Source organism: Phycomyces blakesleeanus (genome assembly GCF_001638985.1).
Source record: "Phycomyces blakesleeanus NRRL 1555(-) unplaced genomic scaffold PHYBLscaffold_5, whole genome shotgun sequence".
NCBI classification, from domain to species: Eukaryota; Fungi; Mucoromycota; class Mucoromycetes; order Mucorales; family Phycomycetaceae; genus Phycomyces; species Phycomyces blakesleeanus.
In genome coordinates, this window is record NW_017265138.1 from 818,279 (window position 1) to 837,462 (window position 19,184).

Genomic DNA, 19,184 nt, shown 5'->3' on the forward strand with positions numbered 1-19,184 from the left:
ACGTAAAGCGTATAGATTATTCGATATATAATTTAGGTCTCAATAATCCACCTCCTTCTTGTCTCTTTATTACCTCCTTATTCTCTTACAGTAAGATCCATAGTCTATTCATTTTACTTTTCAGAATATATCTCTTGCGAATATCAATAACAATTATTGATAATCATTATAACCATAATCATAATCATAGTCATGTTCCGTTCTCTTCGTTCTGTCTCGGCCTTGGCCACTCGTTCTTCCATGGTAATTACACCAAACACACACATACATACATAGAATCAAACACAAAGACAAAGACACGAAATATGGGACGTTACTCTAAACAAGCAACCGTCTTTTCTTTTATTTATTTAAATCAGGCTGTTCGTCAGACCCAGCAGCAGAAGCGTTTCCTTAACATCCACGAGTACCTCAGTGTCGATGTCTTGAGAAAGTACGGCATCAACGCCCCTCGCGGTCAGGTCGCAAAGTCTCCCCAGGAAGCCTTTGAGATTGCCAAGAGATTAGGTAAAATAATAATAATAATTATATAACAATAACGATAACGATAGAAACTACCCCCTTTCTTTTATTTCTTTAATTTTAAGTACATATATATATATAATATAAAAGTATAAAATATCACATTCGTACAAGTGTTTTGTGTATTTTGTGTATTTTGTGGGGTGGCGTATGGGCGCACGATAATGTATGACTGACACGTTCTCCCACTATTAGGCTCAGATGATCTTGTTATCAAGGCCCAGGTCTTGGCTGGTGGCCGTGGTAAGGGTACCTTTGACAATGGCTACAAGGGCGGTGTCAAGACCTTTTCTTCGTAAGTATATCTATAATTCATCAATTCAAACAAACTGTGTTTTATAATTACATTAAATTGTATTAAAAATTAAACTTTCTTTTTTTTTGTAACAGCCCTGATGAAGGTAAGGAGTTGGCCTCCAAGATGCTCGGACATCATCTCGTTACCAAGCAGACTGGTGCTGGTGGAAAGATCTGCAATGCCGTCTACATCTGCGAGCGCAAGTATGCCCGTCGCGAATACTACTTTGCCATCCTCATGGACCGCAAGACCGCCGGTCCCGTAGTTGTCTGCTCTTCCGAGGGCGGTGTAGACATCGAGACTGTCGCTGCCACCAACCCCGAGGCTATCATCACCCTGCCCGTCGACATCAACGTTGGTCTCACCACCGAGCAGGCTACCGAGCTCGCCAAGAAGGTTGGCTTCACCCCCGCTGGTGTTGATGCCGCTGCCGATACCTTTGTCAAGCTCTACAATCTCTTTATCGATACCGATGCTACCCAGGTTGAGATCAACCCTCTTTCCGAGGCCAATGATCACCAAGGTAATTAATAAAGAGACGATGGGTGTTGTCTTTTGTTATAAGTATTATATTGTGTGTGCAAAAATGTGTTATGATTTACTAACCCAACCATACAATAATTCCCTTTTATATGTATAAATCGATAGTTCTCTGCATGGATGCCAAGGTAAGAAAACCCATCCATACTAAAGCTTATAGGCTCAAAAGGATTAGGGAAAGAGTGAAAGTGAAAATATATAGCATATCTACAGAGAACAAGTTTATTAAATAAAATGCTGTCTTTTTTTTTAAAAAAAAAAATAGTTGAACTTTGATGACAATGCCGAGTTCAGACAAAAGGAGATCTTTGACAAGCGTGATTTCTCTCAGGAGGATCCCCGTGAGATTGAGGCTGCCAAGTACAACCTCAACTACATTGGTTTGGACGGAAGCATTGGCTGTCTCGGTAAGATTTTGATTACATATCCATATCCATACCCATCAAACTAGATAGATAAAAGATAAAAAAGAGGGATTTTTCGATATATATATATCTGGTGTATATTGTGTGATAGAACAGAAAGCTTCAAGAAAATTATAAATATATGATATTGATTTTAATTTTTGTGTGTGTATTTCTATTAGTAAACGGTGCTGGACTTGCCATGGCCACTATGGATATTATTCAGTTGCACGGTGGTAAGCCCGCCAACTTCTTGGATGTCGGTGGCAGTGCTACCCCTGAGGCTGTCAAGGCTGCTTTCGAGATCATTACCTCTGACCCTCACGTCACATCTGCCTTTGTCAACATCTTTGGTGGTATCATGCGTTGCGACATCATTGCCGAGGGTATTATTGCCGCTGCCAAGGATTTGGATCTTAAGATCCCCCTTATTGTCAGACTCCAGGGCACCAAGGTCAACGAAGCCAAGAAGCTTGTAAGTATAACGGTTTTAGTGATAATAGGTGTTTCGTTTTTCTTTGTTTCATTGGCTTTATTAATTGATGAATTTATTATTAACCGTTTTATTTTGTTAAAAAAATATTGATTTATCTGTCCATATAGATCGCTGAGTCCAAGCTCCGTATCTTTGCTGTCGATGAGCTCGATGCTGCTGCTAAGAAGGCCGTCGGTCTTTCCAACATTGTTTCTTTGGCCAGAGAAGCCAAGGTTGATGTCTCCTTCAACTAAGACCCAAACAAAAAATTGAAAGAAAGGAATATATATATACGATCGTTGAAAGAATGAAAAAGAAGAAGAGAAACACGCATACAAAACAGATTTCACCCACACTTACTCACATTCACACAAATCTACCTCCCAACTCGTCCTTGTCCTTTATCATCCTCCTTCATCCTACTTACTCCCTGATGCTTATAAATAATTGTTATCCTTATGAGCCATTAATTTACTACAAAGAAGCATATTTTTTTTCTATCTCTCTCCCTCTTTCTTTCTTTCTTTGCCTTACTTATCTATCTTTCTATCTTTCTTTATCTCTCTAGATTCTCTGTAGATACATTATAGTATATTTATGAATGAATGAAAACAATTTCCATTTTATTACTATTACCATATTACTTTCTGTTTTTGATTTGGTTGGGACATTACTACAATACGCACAAACTGTAGAGAGTGGAAGAGATTGTGAAGAAAATGGCTATTCATCTTATTGCTTAAAATGAATTTTTTTTTTGTATGGTGAAGTTTTGGCATAAAAAGCTTAACTTGACAGACGATTTTAAGAAATTACTGTCATTATATTCTTGTGTAATTTTGCGTACAAGAGATAACAAAGAAATAATAGGGAGAAAACAAGTAAATGCATACTAATACTAAGACATGCATGGAGCAGGCAAGGTGTGTGTGGGTGAGGACTATCCTAATCAATTGTTGAAATCAATGTGGATTTTCCAAGTCAACTGTTTTGGGATACTTGCTGACATGAAAGTAATACGCTTAATTTCCCAACCCAATTATATAATATAATATATACGGCCATTCGTAAATTCATACACAAAATACAGAACAACATACAAAACTTGATGGGTAAATTAGATTAACACTCGCGGTCTTTGCTCAAAACTATTTCAGCGTATGTGATTTGATTATATTAACTGGATCAAATATAACAACAGATCATAATATTCTTTGGCTTGCGATTCAGTGATGTACATACATACATACATACATACATACGAGCATTTGGGTTTAATTTTCACTGAATAGGATTTTATTTTGTAGACTATAATATAGATATATTCCTTTGCTCTAGCTTAGTTAAACTTAACTTGGCTTGGCTTGGCTTGGCTTGGTTTAGCTTATCAGATGGGTTAACGATAATGATAGAATCTACAGTCAACTCAATCACTCTTTTATAATTTATCTGATCTGATGCCTTTACTGTCACCGTTGAATTGATACTGGTAATAACGACACTTTCTATCTTATTTACACACACACTGTACATATATATCAAAGTCAATGCACCAATACAGAGAAAAAGAAGAAGAAAAAGCGATATTCATTCAGTCATCCCAAAACCCATTTCCACGTGTAAAATGTGTAACAATTCAACCAGTGTTCTTTACGCTGAACTGTACTCTATTCTTATTTGCCTACACCAAAATTAAATAAATAATGATAACTGTGGCCTCAAAGCTCAAAAAATGAGCCACCCAATTTTTTTTATTTATTTTTTTGACTCGTATTTTCTCCACAAATAACCACATAGTAATCTATTCTTCTGCTTCTTGTTCTTTACTATCAATTAATTAATTAATTAATTAATTACTTGATTATTTGACTAAAATATCATGTATATCATATGTATATAAACTAGTAATATTTCTTTATTTTTATTTTTTATTTTTTATTTTTTATTTTTTATTTTTTCTTCTTCCAAGCCGGGTAATTCCGGAACTGATCTTGTTTGATTCTTACATACAATTTTTATTTTTATTTTTAAAAATGAAAAATGAAAAATTTTAAACAAAAAAAAAGGGCTGCAATACATTCCAGTTTCCCGTCGTCCCGATATGATCTACAGCCTTTGTAGTTTTATATATTTATATACTGTATTCTGTATTCTGTGTTTTTATATATGTAAAATTGCAAGGGAAAAAATATCCAAAAAAAGAAAGTAAAAGAAGTGTTGTATGTAAATTATATAGAAATGTGTGTGGAGTAAAGTGGCCTTTAATTTTAATTTAATAGGAAAATAAAGTAAAAAGATAGATATATGATTTTTAATAATATTATTATTATTTCTTATTATTACTATTATGAAGCATTAGTAAAAAAAGCTCTTCTCTTTCTCGCTTGGGACTTTTTTGGAGAAGCTATACTATGGGGTAGTATTGGTGATACTAATGGCGATTTTTATGGGATTTTAGAAACCAAGATTAGTTGTCTTTTGCAATGGTAGGGATCACTGTCTTATTTCAGCTGCATCCATATCAAGTTTAAGTTGCAGCAAGTCGTCTATTATTAAAAGACGTATAATAAATAAAAATGAAATAAAGTCATACTGTGTTGACGACTTTGCTTAGTTGTAGAGAATGTTTTTTTTTGGTCGACACGGTCTATAGAGAAAATGTCAGAATATTTTTATGGGATAATGGCATGAAGTATATTTGTGACCCTTGGCTAACCCGGGTGGACATTGTGAAGACGAGGCATTGAAATATGACAAAACAAGAGTGTTTATAGTAACCGAATATAGTAATTACTTTTAGCTTTAAGAAAACTATTTTAAAGAAGCTGATCTTAGCAGAAAAATTACGGATATAAAAGTGGAAGAGAGACGAAACAAGTGGGTGTTTGTGTCATGGCAACAAAATAAATTAACTTTTTTTTGCTGTCTGTAAAGAAGTACTTTTTTTAAAAAAAAAATGGCGTGTCCTGATAGAAAAACGCGTGAATATAATGAAAATTTCGAAAGAGAGAGAGAAAAAAGAGGGACAAGATAAAAAAATTGAATTGGGTCCAAAAAGCTAATATGATAAAGGGTTGACATCCCAACGTTGCAAGATGTTATTGTGGATATACTTACAGCTCCATTTAATATACTTGTATAAAGAAGCTGTTTACAATATCATAATACGTCTTGCTTACACACTCTCTATCTCTTTTTTACCTATTCACTTACTCAAGTACATACTTGCTTGTAAGTAAGAAATAAACTATTGATTTGAAACCAAACGTTAAATAATTGAGAAATATGCTTTATTTAATATTATAGATCATAACTGGAATACACGCAATTTTCCCTCGTCCCTCTGAAGGACACAAAGATCTTTTGTTTAAGATGACCAATATGGAGGAATACATGGCCAATTTACCTGGTTAACTCACCATAATGCATACAGCCATTCGTGTTGGCTTTGGACAATGTAGCGACGGAAAATCCCAGACATCTGCCTATGTTTCTCTTGGTCGCGCTCTTATTGCTGCTGGTCCCCAATTATAGAACCCCTGCTGTCATCATCCTTGAAGTCAGGCGCAACAATACAGACAAGGCCTTTGTAAGTATCAATATATACGATATTTCAACTATTAAACATTTTTGTCAATTAGAAATTGATTCGGTGGTACATGTGGAATGACAACCTCAATTCGAGTGATCCTATCCTTGTCCGTGCAAACGAGGCGAGGTTGAAGTGTACGACCGATGTCCACTTTAACAAAAGTCCCGAAAAAGAGACCGTTGCCAATCTCCTTGGTTACCTAGTCCCAAAGTTTCTTTGGGAGGGAATAAGAAAAAGCGAGCTCCAAAAAATGCTTCACACAAACTTCCATAGCAGAGTTTTCAAGGTGAAAGAAGATGCTATGGTGAGAGCTGTTACCAATATTTGAGGAATACGGGCTGTCAGAGACGCCGAATTCATCCATAGAATTAATATCAATATAAAAACAAAAGTAAAAATTATTGTTTATTTCGTCTTATTTATTCTCACCTTCACAAACTCCATACTGATGATTTATATAGAGGTAGTAATTATTCTTTCTGTTCTTTTTTGCTAGTCATTTGCTTTCCTTTCTTTTTTAAAAAAAATATATGTATTATTATTGTTTTTTAAGTAGAAAGCTTTTTTGGTAAAGCAACTACCGATTTTTTTTTTTGGACAAGTCCTGTTGTCTGATTAGCAATTGATACTTCTAAGGAGATTCTATGTTCAGGCAAAATTGAATGATAGTTTGATGGTGAAAGTGCTGATCCACAAATTTCAGCTCCATCTTTCTCTCGTAACCTATCTGCAAGCAAAGGAAACCAGTTGACGAATGCAAATACATGTTGGTCGTGATGGGTGAGGTGAGTTTGGAAATAAGGAGAGGTCGGAGGAGGAATGAAGGAATAAATAAAGCTATACTGGATTTGACAAGTGAATACAGTTTTTCTAATGCCCTCACTACCAAGAAACAAAGATCATACGTATGATTCCCGACCAGTGGTGCCGTTGATTCCATAGGATACTTGGCCAAGGATGCTGATTGATTTCGACTTTATGAATTGATCATCGACAAAGAATGGAGAAGCTGCAGAATTGTGATAATGGATGAGGTTTGATTGAGATATACAAACGTGTAGTATGCCAACAAATGTTGATAATCAATATCACGTATTGAAGAAGGTATATTAATTAAAAGTTGGAAACATGTAGGTGGGAGAGGTTCATTGCCTATAATGGGAACTTTGATAGTTTCGAAAGAATCCACAAATGCTTACAAGATGAATGGTGGCTGAACAATCGTGGAGGAGGTGGGTTGCGAAGTAATTACAGGTGTGGATAAAGAGGCAAGTTTGGAAAGGTCATGAAGGAAGACATCTTTAATGGGGAATGTGTGAAGAGCCTCAGTAAGGTCATCCTTGTAAATATCTTCGAGGAAGCAGCTTATGAATGTGGTCTCAAAGCCGTCTTTGCCATCTGTACTGATATTTTTTAATAGGCCGTTGTACCTCTCGAACCCAAAGAGCTAATAACCATACACTGATCCAATATCGAGAATAGTTCCACAGAGATGGAGGTGTAGGTGTATGCTACAGGTAAAAATTGTGACAATATATAGAGTGTTGCATTCTTCACAGGATTGTTCAAGGTGTCTATGTGGTATTAATACCATTGAATTAAATACTGGGTTTTGCGAGGTAATGGCAGGCATAAACAAAATTAACCTAACTATTGAAATACACTAACACCGACGACATCCACTCATCTGATTTCATAAATGCAAACTTCTTACTCGTTTTACTTCTCAATAAAGTATACCGTCTTGATATAATCATATTATCAGGTAACTCTTGTATGGGCATTAAATCTCTATCTCCGAAAATACCACGTTCGATCCACTAATCCATAATTCTTTTTACTATCCCCAAGAGCAGGTTGTGTATTGGATCAATGATCGCTCACGTACCGGATCAAATTATGCAAGGTGGTGCAACTGTGACAATCGAACACCATTTTCGATCTACAGATGCTTCCTTTCCGAGAGGGTAACTGTGTTATTCAACTCCTCGCCATGCAGCCTATTCTTCCCACAGCTACGGTGAACCCACTCAGACTTTTTGAACCCATGGAAATCAATCTTGTTCGTGCTGTCAAGGGGAGTGAAATGACGGTTGCATTTAAAGCATACACATGTGCTATTGTGTGCGGTAAATCCACTAGACTTTCTTGAAGCTGGATTGTCGCAAGAGACCATTATCAATTCAGCACAAAATACCTCTGCAGCAGGAAACTCGAACGTTGGAATCCTTACTCCATGATAGGGCTGTATCAATTCATCTACTATTGGCTCAAGGCAGTTATTAATTCGTTGGTTTTGGGCTCTTTGGGGATCAGGGATAAGTCCCACAAGAACAATTTTTTCGACTTTAAGCTACTTACTACAAGGAAAGTTGCTGATGACCACGCATATTGTACTGTAGGAGTATGACACTTTGTCAAACAACTGGAACCAGTCAATATTGAGAACCAATGTCATCGAACAAGGTTACTCAACAAACGGAACACCATCACTATCCCTGAGCTCTTTTCATACTGCACCATCGTACACATCGCGCATTGTATCTGTTACCTTAAGCTATGCATTCCATCGGCTTATCTTTTCTCCAAAGTCAGGACGACTGAAGAGGATGTTGAGAACATTATTGATTAGGGAGTTTCACCAGCTTTGGATGCTTGACTGTTGGATATAGCGATAGTTTAATTTGAAAAATGATTGGCTGTGACGAATCTTCGAAAAATGAAAAACGAGTATCCAAGCATCTAAAAAAATAGTTTGATACTTTAGGTGTCATTACTTGGCCAAAATGTTGTAAATTTTGTACTTTATGTACAATTGATGGCGAAGTTCATATAAAAACAGAGTCAAAAATAAAACATAAACAATCTATATAAAAGTAGTTAACTTGATACAAAATTATAGAAGTCTAACTTACTTGTGGGGAGTTTGGGCATAGGTACTATATTTATGGGTACTCTAATCAAGCGTATTGTACATATGAGAGAAGACATATCAACCGAGGGTCATTAGGGGGTTTCGCCAGTTTTTTTTCGATACTTATTATTATTGGCTGGTGCTTAAGCTACTGTTATATTCAACATTCAAGCAGCGAAAGCTGGTGAAACGTACCTACTTATTTCCTTGCGCGCCGAGTTTAAATTACTTGGGGGGTCTACTTTTTTATGTTGCAAGGGGCTTTAAATTATAAGGATGTGTAGAAGCAGTGACAGCTTTTACTTTTGTTGTTTCTTTTGGAATCTTAATGTTTTTTTTTTACATTTTTTTTCTCTTTATCAAAACATATTATTATAGAACATAATTGTAATTTTTTATTATCTTTGTGTATTAAGATTTCTAAAGCAGGAAGAGTTTGCATTTCTAAGAGTGTCTATACGATTCATTGCTTCCCCAAGTAAACCACTAATCACTTGTAATTCGGCTTCATCAATTCCTGGAACATCCATCAACTGCTCTAAGTCTTCTCTTTGATGATGAAGTGTTGTATTCTGGGCCATGATTCTTTGCAACCAAACAGAATTGTTTCTACCACCCACAACAACTGTGTTTGTTTCATTTTCAACTTCCTCATTAACAACTGCCACTTCATGCTCAGATGCAAGCGATCTTTGCAGTTGGAGGTGGTTGTTTTCCCTTTGAACTGTATACGCAAAGTCTAGACCAATAAATCTCTTTAGGAGATGTGTGTGTTTACAGGGAATTTGACGTGAAGCAAAATTGGGACAAGTGCAATTTTGTATCAAATTGTTTGATACATTAACCTGATACCATTGTGCTTCACCTGTAAATGACTTTACTGTCCACTTGCCGTTAGAGTCCTCCATGCTATTGCCAATCTCATTAAGAGGATTAATGATCATGAAAGAGAGCATGTCATCTTGTATGGTATTGGTAGAAAAAGAGTGTCGAGCAAGTTCATTTTCAATCGGACCCATTCGTCCATTTTATATGTGGATTCGTTCCACTTTTTCGTTGTAAAAGAACTCCACATCGTTTGTCAAAATAAAGACAAGACGGTCCAATTGTCTTATGCGAGTATGGCCAAAGTATATTGTTTTCAATTGGTTGTGCCACGATTCGATATAATTGTTTGTCAAATATCTTTTGTGGTCATTTGCAACATATGGCCTTCCCCATCTTCTCAACAATTCTTCTGTTCCAATTCATTTACGTTTGAAATAAGCCAGGAATTGTTGCTGACTTTGTACACGAAGCCTAAACTCCTGGATTTTTCTCAAAAATTCATTCTCATCTGATTCAATAAGTATATTTTTGAGATCGGCCTTGAGCTCATACTTGTATTTGTCAAGTTGTTCTGATGTGTATGAAGCATCAAGCTTTACTTTGCTGTCTAAATTATGCTGCCAGGCACGCAAAACATGAAACTTGCAGAAATGGATGATGGTCTGTGGCAATGCTGCTGTAATTGCATTAACTTCAGCAATACTACAATCGATGGTAATATATAAGGGAGTGAAACAGCTTTTCTCGTAAAGATGTACAAGCCATTGATTAATGGGGCCAACACTATGATCGTTTGTAATCATGTATGCAACAGGAGACCCTTTTTCAGTATCAGGATGATGAGTAACAAGCGAGTATAATATTTCAATGTTGCGTGCAGAGATGTTATGTGTTGTATCAAGACAAAACGACTGAGAAATTCTCATAAGCATCATTTGAGATGGTGATTGAAATCCAAATGCAAAATGCTGTGCATTGTTGCTGTATGCAGAAAGATTGCCAGTAAAGATACAGTAGTTCTGTGATGGTAACTTCTCATGCATCAAAATATCCAGAGACTTATTTTTATCAGGGTGAAACTTATACAGTAAATTCTTTATCTATATTTTTTATTTAACACTTTTTAAATAACTTCTCTCTTATACAGTGGTCCCTCAATAATTTCAAGGCCTAGGGAAGGCCAGGTGTTATATTTTTAGAAAAGAAAGAAAAACAAAGTGCAGACGAGAAGTACGGTGAGACTTTGTTTATTGATGAAAAGAAAGATGATCTTCTATTGCTATTTGCTATGTGAGTTTATATAGACATTGCGTGTGTATTTAGGATAATGATATGAGTATATCATGTGATGTCTGTTTTCTTATATCATAGATAATATATTGTTAAGTTATTACCCATGCTCTTGTTTGAGTGATTAGTGATGTTGACTAAGGTGTGTGACCTTGTTATCAGTATATTCTTTATTTAATGATAGTGTGAGAAATAATGTATAATTGATACTGGTCGCTTATTCAATATGTCTTTGTCTTATTGTCTGTGCGCTCTATTTGAATCTACGATTATGTTGGATACAACACTAGGTGCCTTGAAATTATTGAAGAGTGAAATTAATGAGTTCGGAGTATATATTTTCCGCCAACTATGGGCGGAGTTTACATTATTCTTTAATAGAAAAAAATATATCAAGTAATGATTATATACACCACAGCAGATTTTTTTGTGTAATCTTGTTCCTTAAAAGGATTCTTGTATACGGGGCGAATTTTGCCCATAACAGGAAATTCATTTTTTTGGGGGACTGAAAAGTGGGGGGATAGGGGGACTACTCTCGGCCAATAGATTTCGATTAAAAAATGTACTGCACAATTTCAAAAATGGTTCAAATTTTTAATTTGTTTCAAATAATTTTGGGTTGTAAAAAATTTATTTTTTATTTTCGAAAAAAATTAGGCTAAAAAAAGCTAGACTGGACCATAAAATCCACAGGCAGTAGCACACCAGTATATACATACCACTAGAAACACTAGTAGTATAACTGTTTGTACTTATGCCTGTAAATTACGCGATCGGTTTGCTGCAAACTACTATGTCTAGCTAATCCAAGAGACCCGGTGCCAGAAATTCCAATAAACCCAAAGAGCATAAAGATTTGAATTTCGAGAAAAGCTAAAGCAGAAGAACTAATAATTAGTAATTAAACTTAGTTATATATATTTAACAGAATTTTACCTTTGACTCTATTAAGGCATTTGCAATAAAAGGCAGCTAAATCTCTGCAAGTGAGGAGTAAATAGTTAGTCTTCTGTTGCTTTGTAAGAGGAACATGTAGTTATTACCTCTTTATTGATTTACCGAGATGATGAAAAACTAATTTATAAACTAGAATTGTATGATTAATAAACACAATGACATAAAAAACTTTGATAGCATAAATACCTTTGAGCTTACAGTCTTTAAGCAAAATTCTGCTTCTATAAATATTATAAGCATACTGGAATATCTTACAAATGGAAGCTCATGCAAATAATAAATATTTTGTGGAAAAGTAAAATGAAAAAGAAGACAAAAACACGTGATATTTTCTTAAAAGAAAAGAAGTAAAAAAAATTCTAATTGGTCCACTGACATTAAATATCGATCTTTCCACATTTTATAAATTCAATTATTTTTGCAAAGTCATTTTCCCCCCTTTGTTTTTACAATCAATTTACTATTATGCAAAAGAATATAAGACAAGAAACATATAAAATTGTTAAGACTCGCCCCCCTAAAAGGCAAGGCGAACTTAACTTTAGCATCAATTCAGGTGTTTTTACCTGCTCTGAATGCGAAAAAGAGTTCGAAAAGCCTTGGTTATTGAAAAGGCATTCGAAGGTTCACCATATAAGTAATCAAATGGCAACCAATACTGTACTCGACGAACCCGAGCAGGCCGAATTGATAGTCGAGAACACTATTCCGGATGCTAATGCATTTGATTACTTGAGTGACAAAGATGACTCCTCCAGTATCGGGGATGAAGAAGACAACATTGTAGACGAGGAAAACGATATTGTCGATAATTTCTTTGATATTGAAATGAACAGTAATCCAGTTTTCAATGTGTTCTCTGACATGTTTTCTTCTGCTGCTGCTTCTGATGAGGTATCAATGACCGATGATGACTCTGAGATCCCGGAAGAAGTCTTTGAGACAATTGGTGCTGTAAATGACCCTACAAGCTGTTATCCTTTTCGCGATCTTCAAACCATGATCCTTTTCGCTTTTATTGATGGGGATAATGATATGATCTCCCAGCGAATGTTGAAGAAGATACTGCTTGCGATGAACTTGATCATTAAGATCCAGCAAGAAACTCCCATAGAAAGAACATTTAAGTTACCTCATTTGGATGCTCTTTTAAATTATCAGGCAAGAAAGAAGTCCAAGATGCCTGTCTTTCCTTCACAAAGAATATCAGTACCTGGATCAAATGGGGACGCATTCGCCCACATTAATCTTCTGTCTGATCACTTGAGATTTCTTATGGCAAACCCAAAGAAATCCAAGTTGATCTCGTCCATGCCCGATCATACCCCAAACCAATCGATCTGTTTGGAACAAGGTGAAAAGTGGAGAACCCACCATCTCTTTCAGCAGCCTATGCACACTGTAAATGGTATAGATGTCTGGTTTGGAAACATCGTTTACTTGAAAACAAACGATTGCAGCATCTGCTTTTTGGTTGAATCATTCCACACGGCAAATAAAAACATTTTTGCAAGAGGGTATCTGGTCAGAGCGATTTCGATTGTATGCTATGGCGTTGAGGTTGCTGTTACCAATCTTAGAGTAGAGCAGATCTCTCACGTTGACACCACTCCTGTTGAAAGAGATCACTACTACAGTATCTCAAGTAGCCTTACCAGATTGAGTTCTGCTCATGACTTTCTTCTTTTTGGAGTTCATCCAATGAAGAAGCCTATGCCTCTTTCTGTTTTGCCCGGTAATGTAGATCGCGATGCAGTGTTTTACAAAGTTAGGATTGTTTCAATCATCCTTTTTACAGATGACACTTCCAGCAATCGTTCAAAGCAGTACAATCCGTTTGAAAGCTGGTTAATGAAATGCGCTGCCTTGCCTTTTAAGAATCGAAATTCGATAGCAAACATCCAGTTTCTTTCTACAATCCCTAAGAAAGATGGTGCAAATGGTATGTCTCTTCTGCCAGCAATCGTTGATGACTTTAAGAAACTCGAGAAAGGTGTAAAAATGTTCTCCGCTGAAGACAATGAGTATGTTCTGGTTGTTGCTCCCGTCCTTTGGATTGAGGCTGACACGCCATGTCATTTGGAACTTTGCGGATTGCTTGGGCCGGCCACCACATTTCCTTGCAGAAGATGCTACATCGAACTTAGACATGCAAAAGACTTTGTGAAGGACTTGTCCTACTTCTGTGAGTGCCATGAGAGACGAACTCAAGAGCACTATGTTCTTGCAAACTCGTCACCTGGCAGAGACACTGAGATCCCAAATGCTCCGAAAATTGGAATGAACACGCCTGCAAACGAGATAAGCTTTAGAGATCGTTTGACTGGCCGCTTATTAGAATTGCAGTCGTTTGATCCAGAAAAGGATACACCAGTGGAAATTCTCCACACGATACTTCTTGGTGTTGCAAAGTATATGGTAATTGACTTGGTTAAGGTCGTGCTTAAGAATGACACAGCCACAATAGCAAGACTTTCAGAATTCTTGACAGATTACACGCGATCAACTGGTCTATCAAGAAAGTTCACCCAAAACTTGAGACATAGTGGTTCATTCCTCGGTAGAGATTTCAAGGTTCTGCTTCAAATACTTCCTGTAATTCTGATTACAGAATTCTCTGGAAATCATGAGCTAGACCTTGTAATACCATGCTTTGTTGAACTTGGCCGATTGTGTTCTCTGGTATTTGTTCGTCAGGTGATATCAGACTTTGATAACTATATTATCAGAGTAGATAATGCAGTGAAGCGCTTGATCAGAGCATTATTTGACTACGATAAAGGAACCAAGAACAAGCTCCACAAGGCATATTGCACCAAGCTGAAAGTTCATTACTTGACACATCTCAAGGAAGATATAATTCGTTTTGGCCCAGCCCTCAATTATGAAACAGAAAAGGGCGAACAGTTCAATAAGCACATTTGCAAACATCTGTTTCATATGAATCGCCAAAACACTTCCAGGGATGTTTGCCTAAAGTTTGCAAAGCAGGTAGCATTGCAACATGTAATTGACGGCGGGTCATGGATTAATAGCTCTGGCAACCAAGAGAAGTCTGGAACTGGAATAGAGAGGTTCATTAAGGACAACAATGAATCTTTGTTCTATTACACCTTCTTTGGCGGCTCGAGAGAGCTAAAGGACAACAACGACACTGAAGATATTGAAGATGACGCCATCCAAAACAACAGTTTTGGCGCGTTTGTTTTTAAAGATGATCCAATCTCTCGCCCTCATATAGGACTTGTCTCAGGCTCTGTTGTTAAGTTTCTTAGCATTGTTCCTCGTACGGATAATGACAGAAACAATAACTATGCCAAGGCTGTAATGACAGGTGAGCATTCTGATGTTGCTAACATGAATCTCGTTTGTAAGTTAGATTTGCACATTTTCCGCAACCCATTTTACATTGTAAATTTGAGCAAGTTCGGTTCCTACTAGTTCATTTTCAATAATATTCTTTTTGATGAATAAAATGATGCTACTTCTTTATTATTATTATAATTATTATTTGAACCTTCTGTTTTCTTCTTCTCAACATCAATTTTTTTGCGTAATTTCTGTGAAGTCATTTTTTGGTTACTCAAACCAACCCCCAACTTTCCTTAATAAATCCTTTGTCTCACTTGAACACTTTCTGACTTCCCTAACAGTTTTTTTTCTTACTTTAAAAGCCCACAAGTAGTACTGAACTTAATTTTATCCTTTATTCGGATGAAAAAAATTGAGTACGAAAACAAATTACAATATTTTGGCCTCTAAGCCAATCATATTGCTTAGGTGCCAATTTTCACCCAAAATGATAACAAAAATCTCTGGTGGTGTATGCTTCAATCCTCTGTTTAAATTCATTCTAGTTAAATATAACTACTGGCTGCATTACTGTTTTCCACCCTCCCCTGTCTCGTAACCAATTATTGTTTCAAATTCTTATTCAATCAAATAATAACAGCTTTTTGGTATGCTTTTAGCTTATTATATAATGCTTATCTAATATTATTTTCAATTTTTTTTGATACTTTAATGAAATCTATCAAATCCAGAACTAAACAATAAAAATGAGCAAAAAAAACGTTTCACTTAATATTGCAAATCACCTTGAGATTTGTGATATTAAAAAGAAAAAGCCATTTATGAGTAACCCCCAATTGGCTGAATGGGCAAAGGAAACCTTTGGCCTTCAAAAAGCTCCTGGTGCTTCTACAATCTCAAAGATTTTGAAGAGAGGAGACCAGGGATTGATAATGCAAGCCAACGTAAAGAACAGAAAGCGTGTTAGAAAGGGAAAATAGTCTGTATGTAATATATCTCAACATTATGCATTTTTGCTCTATATAAAAAATAAAATTAACCTTATTATATTGTTACATAACTATAGCAAATCGAAGAAGCAGTGATCCTTTAGATCAACATTGCTGAAAATAATCAGATTCCCATCACTTGGGAATTGATTAAGACTAAAGCTACTATTTTTGCTGAAAGAATAGGCGTTAAAGATTTTAATGCTTCTCAAGGCTGGATAGAGAAGTTTGGAAAGTATCATTATATCAAGATGAATTGAATTTATGGTGAGACTGGTTCAACAGACATAGAGTCACTTCAGATTGACAAGGCTGCTATCAAAGAGAAGATAAAGGCTTATAGTACTTGTGACATCTATAACTTTGATGAAACAGCACTTTTCTATGCTGCCCCATCAAGAACAACAATTTCCCGCCAGAAATTTTCTGGTTGGAAGGAAAATAAGAAGCGACTTACAGTAGGCCTTTTGTGCAATGCCAATGGAACAGACAAGTGGTCTGACATATTGATGATTGGTCATGCAAGAAGACCAAACTGTTTTAACAAAAACAACAAAAAACAAGAGGCAGTAGATCATGGATTTTCTATGTATTATTACAACAGTAATGTCTGGATGACACAATCAATCTTCCATGTTTTTCTCTGTCACTATGATCATTCAATGAAAGCACAAAACCGCAAAGTGCTTTTGATCCTCGATAATTTCTCTGGCCATATAGTAGATTATGCGCCTACAAATGTTGAGCTTCTTTTTCTGCCTCCAAATACTACGTCCCACCTTCAGCCATTGGATGGTGGTATCATTCAGGCTTTTAAGACTTATTTCAAGTGTAAACAGTATGGCAAGGCATATTAATACATTGGCATGATTTAAAATGGCAATCAAGATAAAATCGGGCCAATTGATAAAATCTTTGAAATTGATCAATTGTGGGCCATGAAATGGATAAGAGAGGCTTGGGAATCTGTCTCGGCAAAGATTATTGAGAACTGCTGGAATGCAACAATCTTTTGCTTTATTGAAGACGAAGATAGTGAAGATAGTAGTAAAACAATTTATTGGTCATAATAGTAGTATAATCTTTCAATTCCACTTTCTTAATATTCTAAATATAATTTATAGATGTAAACCAGGCTATGATTCAGCAAAGTCTGGCTGAAAAGGTTCTCTTTGAGGGTTTACAAGAAACCCTGGACAAGATTACTGGATCAGGTCTTCTGTCTCTGGAAGATTGCCCAACAAATGAGTCTGATCCACTCTATGAGAGACAATGCACTCATAGAGTGGTCAATGAAAATGAGATCACAGATATTGTGATGGAAGAATATAATGTCAACGAAAATGCAGCCAACAACAGCAATGAAGAAACTGCTGAAGTGGAATTAGCAGTTTCTTTTAAGAGAACTTATTCTGCTTTGGAAAAGTTTGAGTGTGTTTGCACACTTTTGGATATCTTGGAAGACGAAGATATTGACAGAGACTTGGTCAGTAAGGTTGAAGGCCTTTGAAACAAGTTCCAGAAAACCGCGAACTCAAACTAAACTAAAGTCACCAGCTTCTTCAAGTCTTTTTAAAATTTATTCTTTTTCAAATAAAATAAAAACAATTTTCTATAAAAAATATATTTTTCTTCATTTAAAAATAGAAAAAAAAGTTAGCAGCCAAGTACAGTCAAAGCTTGATTTTGTAATATGTTTGTAAATAGTAACAATTGCAAATAACAATAAATAGTAATGACAGATAGAAATAATAAAATCTATAATAAAAACTTTTATAATAAAACAAATTAGAATTATATTTATATTTTTCAAGTAAACAATTTTTACTAAACAATTAATAAATGAAACTTAATCAAAATATAGCACATATAGTTTTATTTTATTTCTGAAAAAAAAAATGAAAAAAATTTTTATAAAAAAAGTAAGCTAAATGATAACTTGATAACCCAGTGTTTGGCATGAAAACTTAATGCACTTGACATTGATGTCAATTACAAAATCGTGACAAGCTAGAATTAAAAAAATTTAAAACAAGCTGTAACTATATTGCTCTCATCTGATTGGCTAATTTTTTTTCTTTAAGGATTCAAGGCCAAAAAATTTCGTAAAAGTGAAATTAACGAGAATTATGAAAGTTAAGCTCTATTTTTCGAGTTGGGTCTTCAGAGCCTTGAAATTATTGAAGCGTGAAATTAAAGGGGCGTGAAATTATCAAGGGACCACTGTAGCTATGATAATATGTCTTAGATGGTGATTATCCAGTAATATCTTTACAAGTATATTCCTCATCTCCAACACTAAAACATAGACAAAAGACCAATTGGCAAAGTTAAGATCTTTTATCCTAAAAAGTCAATCATTACTGGTTGCTTGCAACTTCCAATTTTGGTCACCAATGTCAACTCTAACAATACTGACATGCTGACACAAATCTTATTGTTCCTAATCTGAGTTAGTCTTCCTTTTACTATAACAAAGTCAAAATGTCAAACCCACTGGGAATCAAGAAGTATACGTAAAATCAAAGAGAGGATAAAAGATACTTTTTATTGATAGGAATTGAATTGTCTTATATAGTTTTTTAAACTAATACTATACATTATCCGCAGTAGCTATTATATTATATTTAAATAGAAGAAGAGTCGTTATACTGCAGTTAATGCTCAGGAAGATGTTACTGCGCATAAAGAGGTACTGCAGTTAACCATCTTCAGATTTTACGGATTCATCAAAATAATGTCCGACATAGTAAAAGGAAGACCAACCCAGATCGGGAACGACAAAAATAATGTTTGACAAACATAACAGAAATGTATTAAAATAAGTGCCCGATGGCTGGATTGAACAACCGACCTCTTGTTTACAAGACAAGCGCTACTACCACTGAGCTAAACGGGCTACACGTGTGATATAGCGCGTAATGTATTATTTAATGTAAAGAAATACAACATTTAACATTTTCTGGTGAAAGGCACTGGATGGTGGGTCTCTTTGGTGATTTGGTCATGGCAGTTAGCCATGATAGGTAGTACCAGACGGGCAATGATATGAACATGCAA

General features: G+C 35.6%; 8 protein-coding genes and 1 non-coding gene across 9 annotated transcripts; 4 read left to right on the top strand and 5 right to left on the bottom strand.

Moving 5' to 3' along the window:
* Positions 1-81: 81 nt before the first annotated feature.
* On the top strand, positions 82-2,878 carry PbSucCoASb (putative succinyl-coa ligase beta-chain, mitochondrial precursor). Its single transcript, XM_018439956.1, has 9 exons — positions 82-90; positions 191-243; positions 360-507; positions 718-817; positions 913-1,343; positions 1,469-1,488; positions 1,626-1,767; positions 1,947-2,239; positions 2,368-2,878. The coding sequence occupies exons 2-9, from the start codon at positions 193-195 to the stop codon at positions 2,491-2,493; spliced, it is 1,311 nt and encodes a 436-aa protein (XP_018294782.1). The 5' UTR covers positions 82-90; positions 191-192; the 3' UTR covers positions 2,494-2,878.
* Positions 2,879-3,144: 266 nt separating this feature from the next.
* On the top strand, positions 3,145-6,159 carry PHYBLDRAFT_165258 (hypothetical protein; the record flags this gene model as incomplete). The annotated part of the gene is made up of 8 exons (XM_018435189.1): positions 3,145-3,252; positions 3,784-3,858; positions 4,209-4,212; positions 4,593-4,725; positions 5,458-5,470; positions 5,546-5,648; positions 5,701-5,828; positions 5,881-6,159. 8 exons carry the CDS (start codon positions 3,145-3,147, stop codon positions 6,157-6,159), a joined length of 843 nt encoding a protein of 280 aa, XP_018294783.1.
* A 220-nt stretch (positions 6,160-6,379) lies between these two features.
* On the bottom strand, positions 6,380-7,615 carry PHYBLDRAFT_63053 (hypothetical protein; the record flags this gene model as incomplete). Its single annotated transcript, XM_018441065.1, has 4 exons — positions 6,380-6,713; positions 7,031-7,229; positions 7,262-7,405; positions 7,546-7,615. 4 exons carry the CDS (start codon positions 7,613-7,615, stop codon positions 6,380-6,382), a joined length of 747 nt encoding a protein of 248 aa, XP_018294784.1.
* Positions 7,616-7,773: 158 nt separating this feature from the next.
* Positions 7,774-8,765, bottom strand: PHYBLDRAFT_63052 (hypothetical protein; the record flags this gene model as incomplete). The annotated part of the gene is made up of 2 exons (XM_018441064.1): positions 7,774-8,177; positions 8,747-8,765. 2 exons carry the CDS (start codon positions 8,763-8,765, stop codon positions 7,774-7,776), a joined length of 423 nt encoding a protein of 140 aa, XP_018294785.1.
* Positions 8,766-9,143: 378 nt separating this feature from the next.
* On the bottom strand, positions 9,144-9,764 carry PHYBLDRAFT_142255 (hypothetical protein; the record flags this gene model as incomplete). Its single annotated transcript, XM_018430766.1, has 1 exon — positions 9,144-9,764. The coding sequence occupies one exon, from the start codon at positions 9,762-9,764 to the stop codon at positions 9,144-9,146; it is 621 nt and encodes a 206-aa protein (XP_018294786.1).
* A 228-nt stretch (positions 9,765-9,992) lies between these two features.
* On the bottom strand, positions 9,993-10,616 carry PHYBLDRAFT_142256 (hypothetical protein; the record flags this gene model as incomplete). Its single annotated transcript, XM_018430767.1, has 1 exon — positions 9,993-10,616. The coding sequence occupies one exon, from the start codon at positions 10,614-10,616 to the stop codon at positions 9,993-9,995; it is 624 nt and encodes a 207-aa protein (XP_018294787.1).
* Positions 10,617-12,288: 1,672 nt separating this feature from the next.
* PHYBLDRAFT_142257 (C2H2-type zinc finger transcription factor) lies at positions 12,289-15,264 on the top strand (the record flags this gene model as incomplete). The annotated part of the gene is made up of 1 exon (XM_018430768.1): positions 12,289-15,264. The coding sequence occupies one exon, from the start codon at positions 12,289-12,291 to the stop codon at positions 15,262-15,264; it is 2,976 nt and encodes a 991-aa protein (XP_018294788.1).
* A 1,123-nt stretch (positions 15,265-16,387) lies between these two features.
* Positions 16,388-16,981, top strand: PHYBLDRAFT_109106 (hypothetical protein; the record flags this gene model as incomplete). Its single annotated transcript, XM_018428092.1, has 1 exon — positions 16,388-16,981. A coding segment is annotated over one exon (594 nt), but the record flags the coding sequence as incomplete, so codon positions are not given.
* A 1,969-nt stretch (positions 16,982-18,950) lies between these two features.
* On the bottom strand, positions 18,951-19,023 carry PHYBLDRAFT_t86. The gene has a single exon. It is a non-coding gene; the product is annotated as a tRNA-Thr (tRNA).
* Positions 19,024-19,184: the final 161 nt, after the last annotated feature.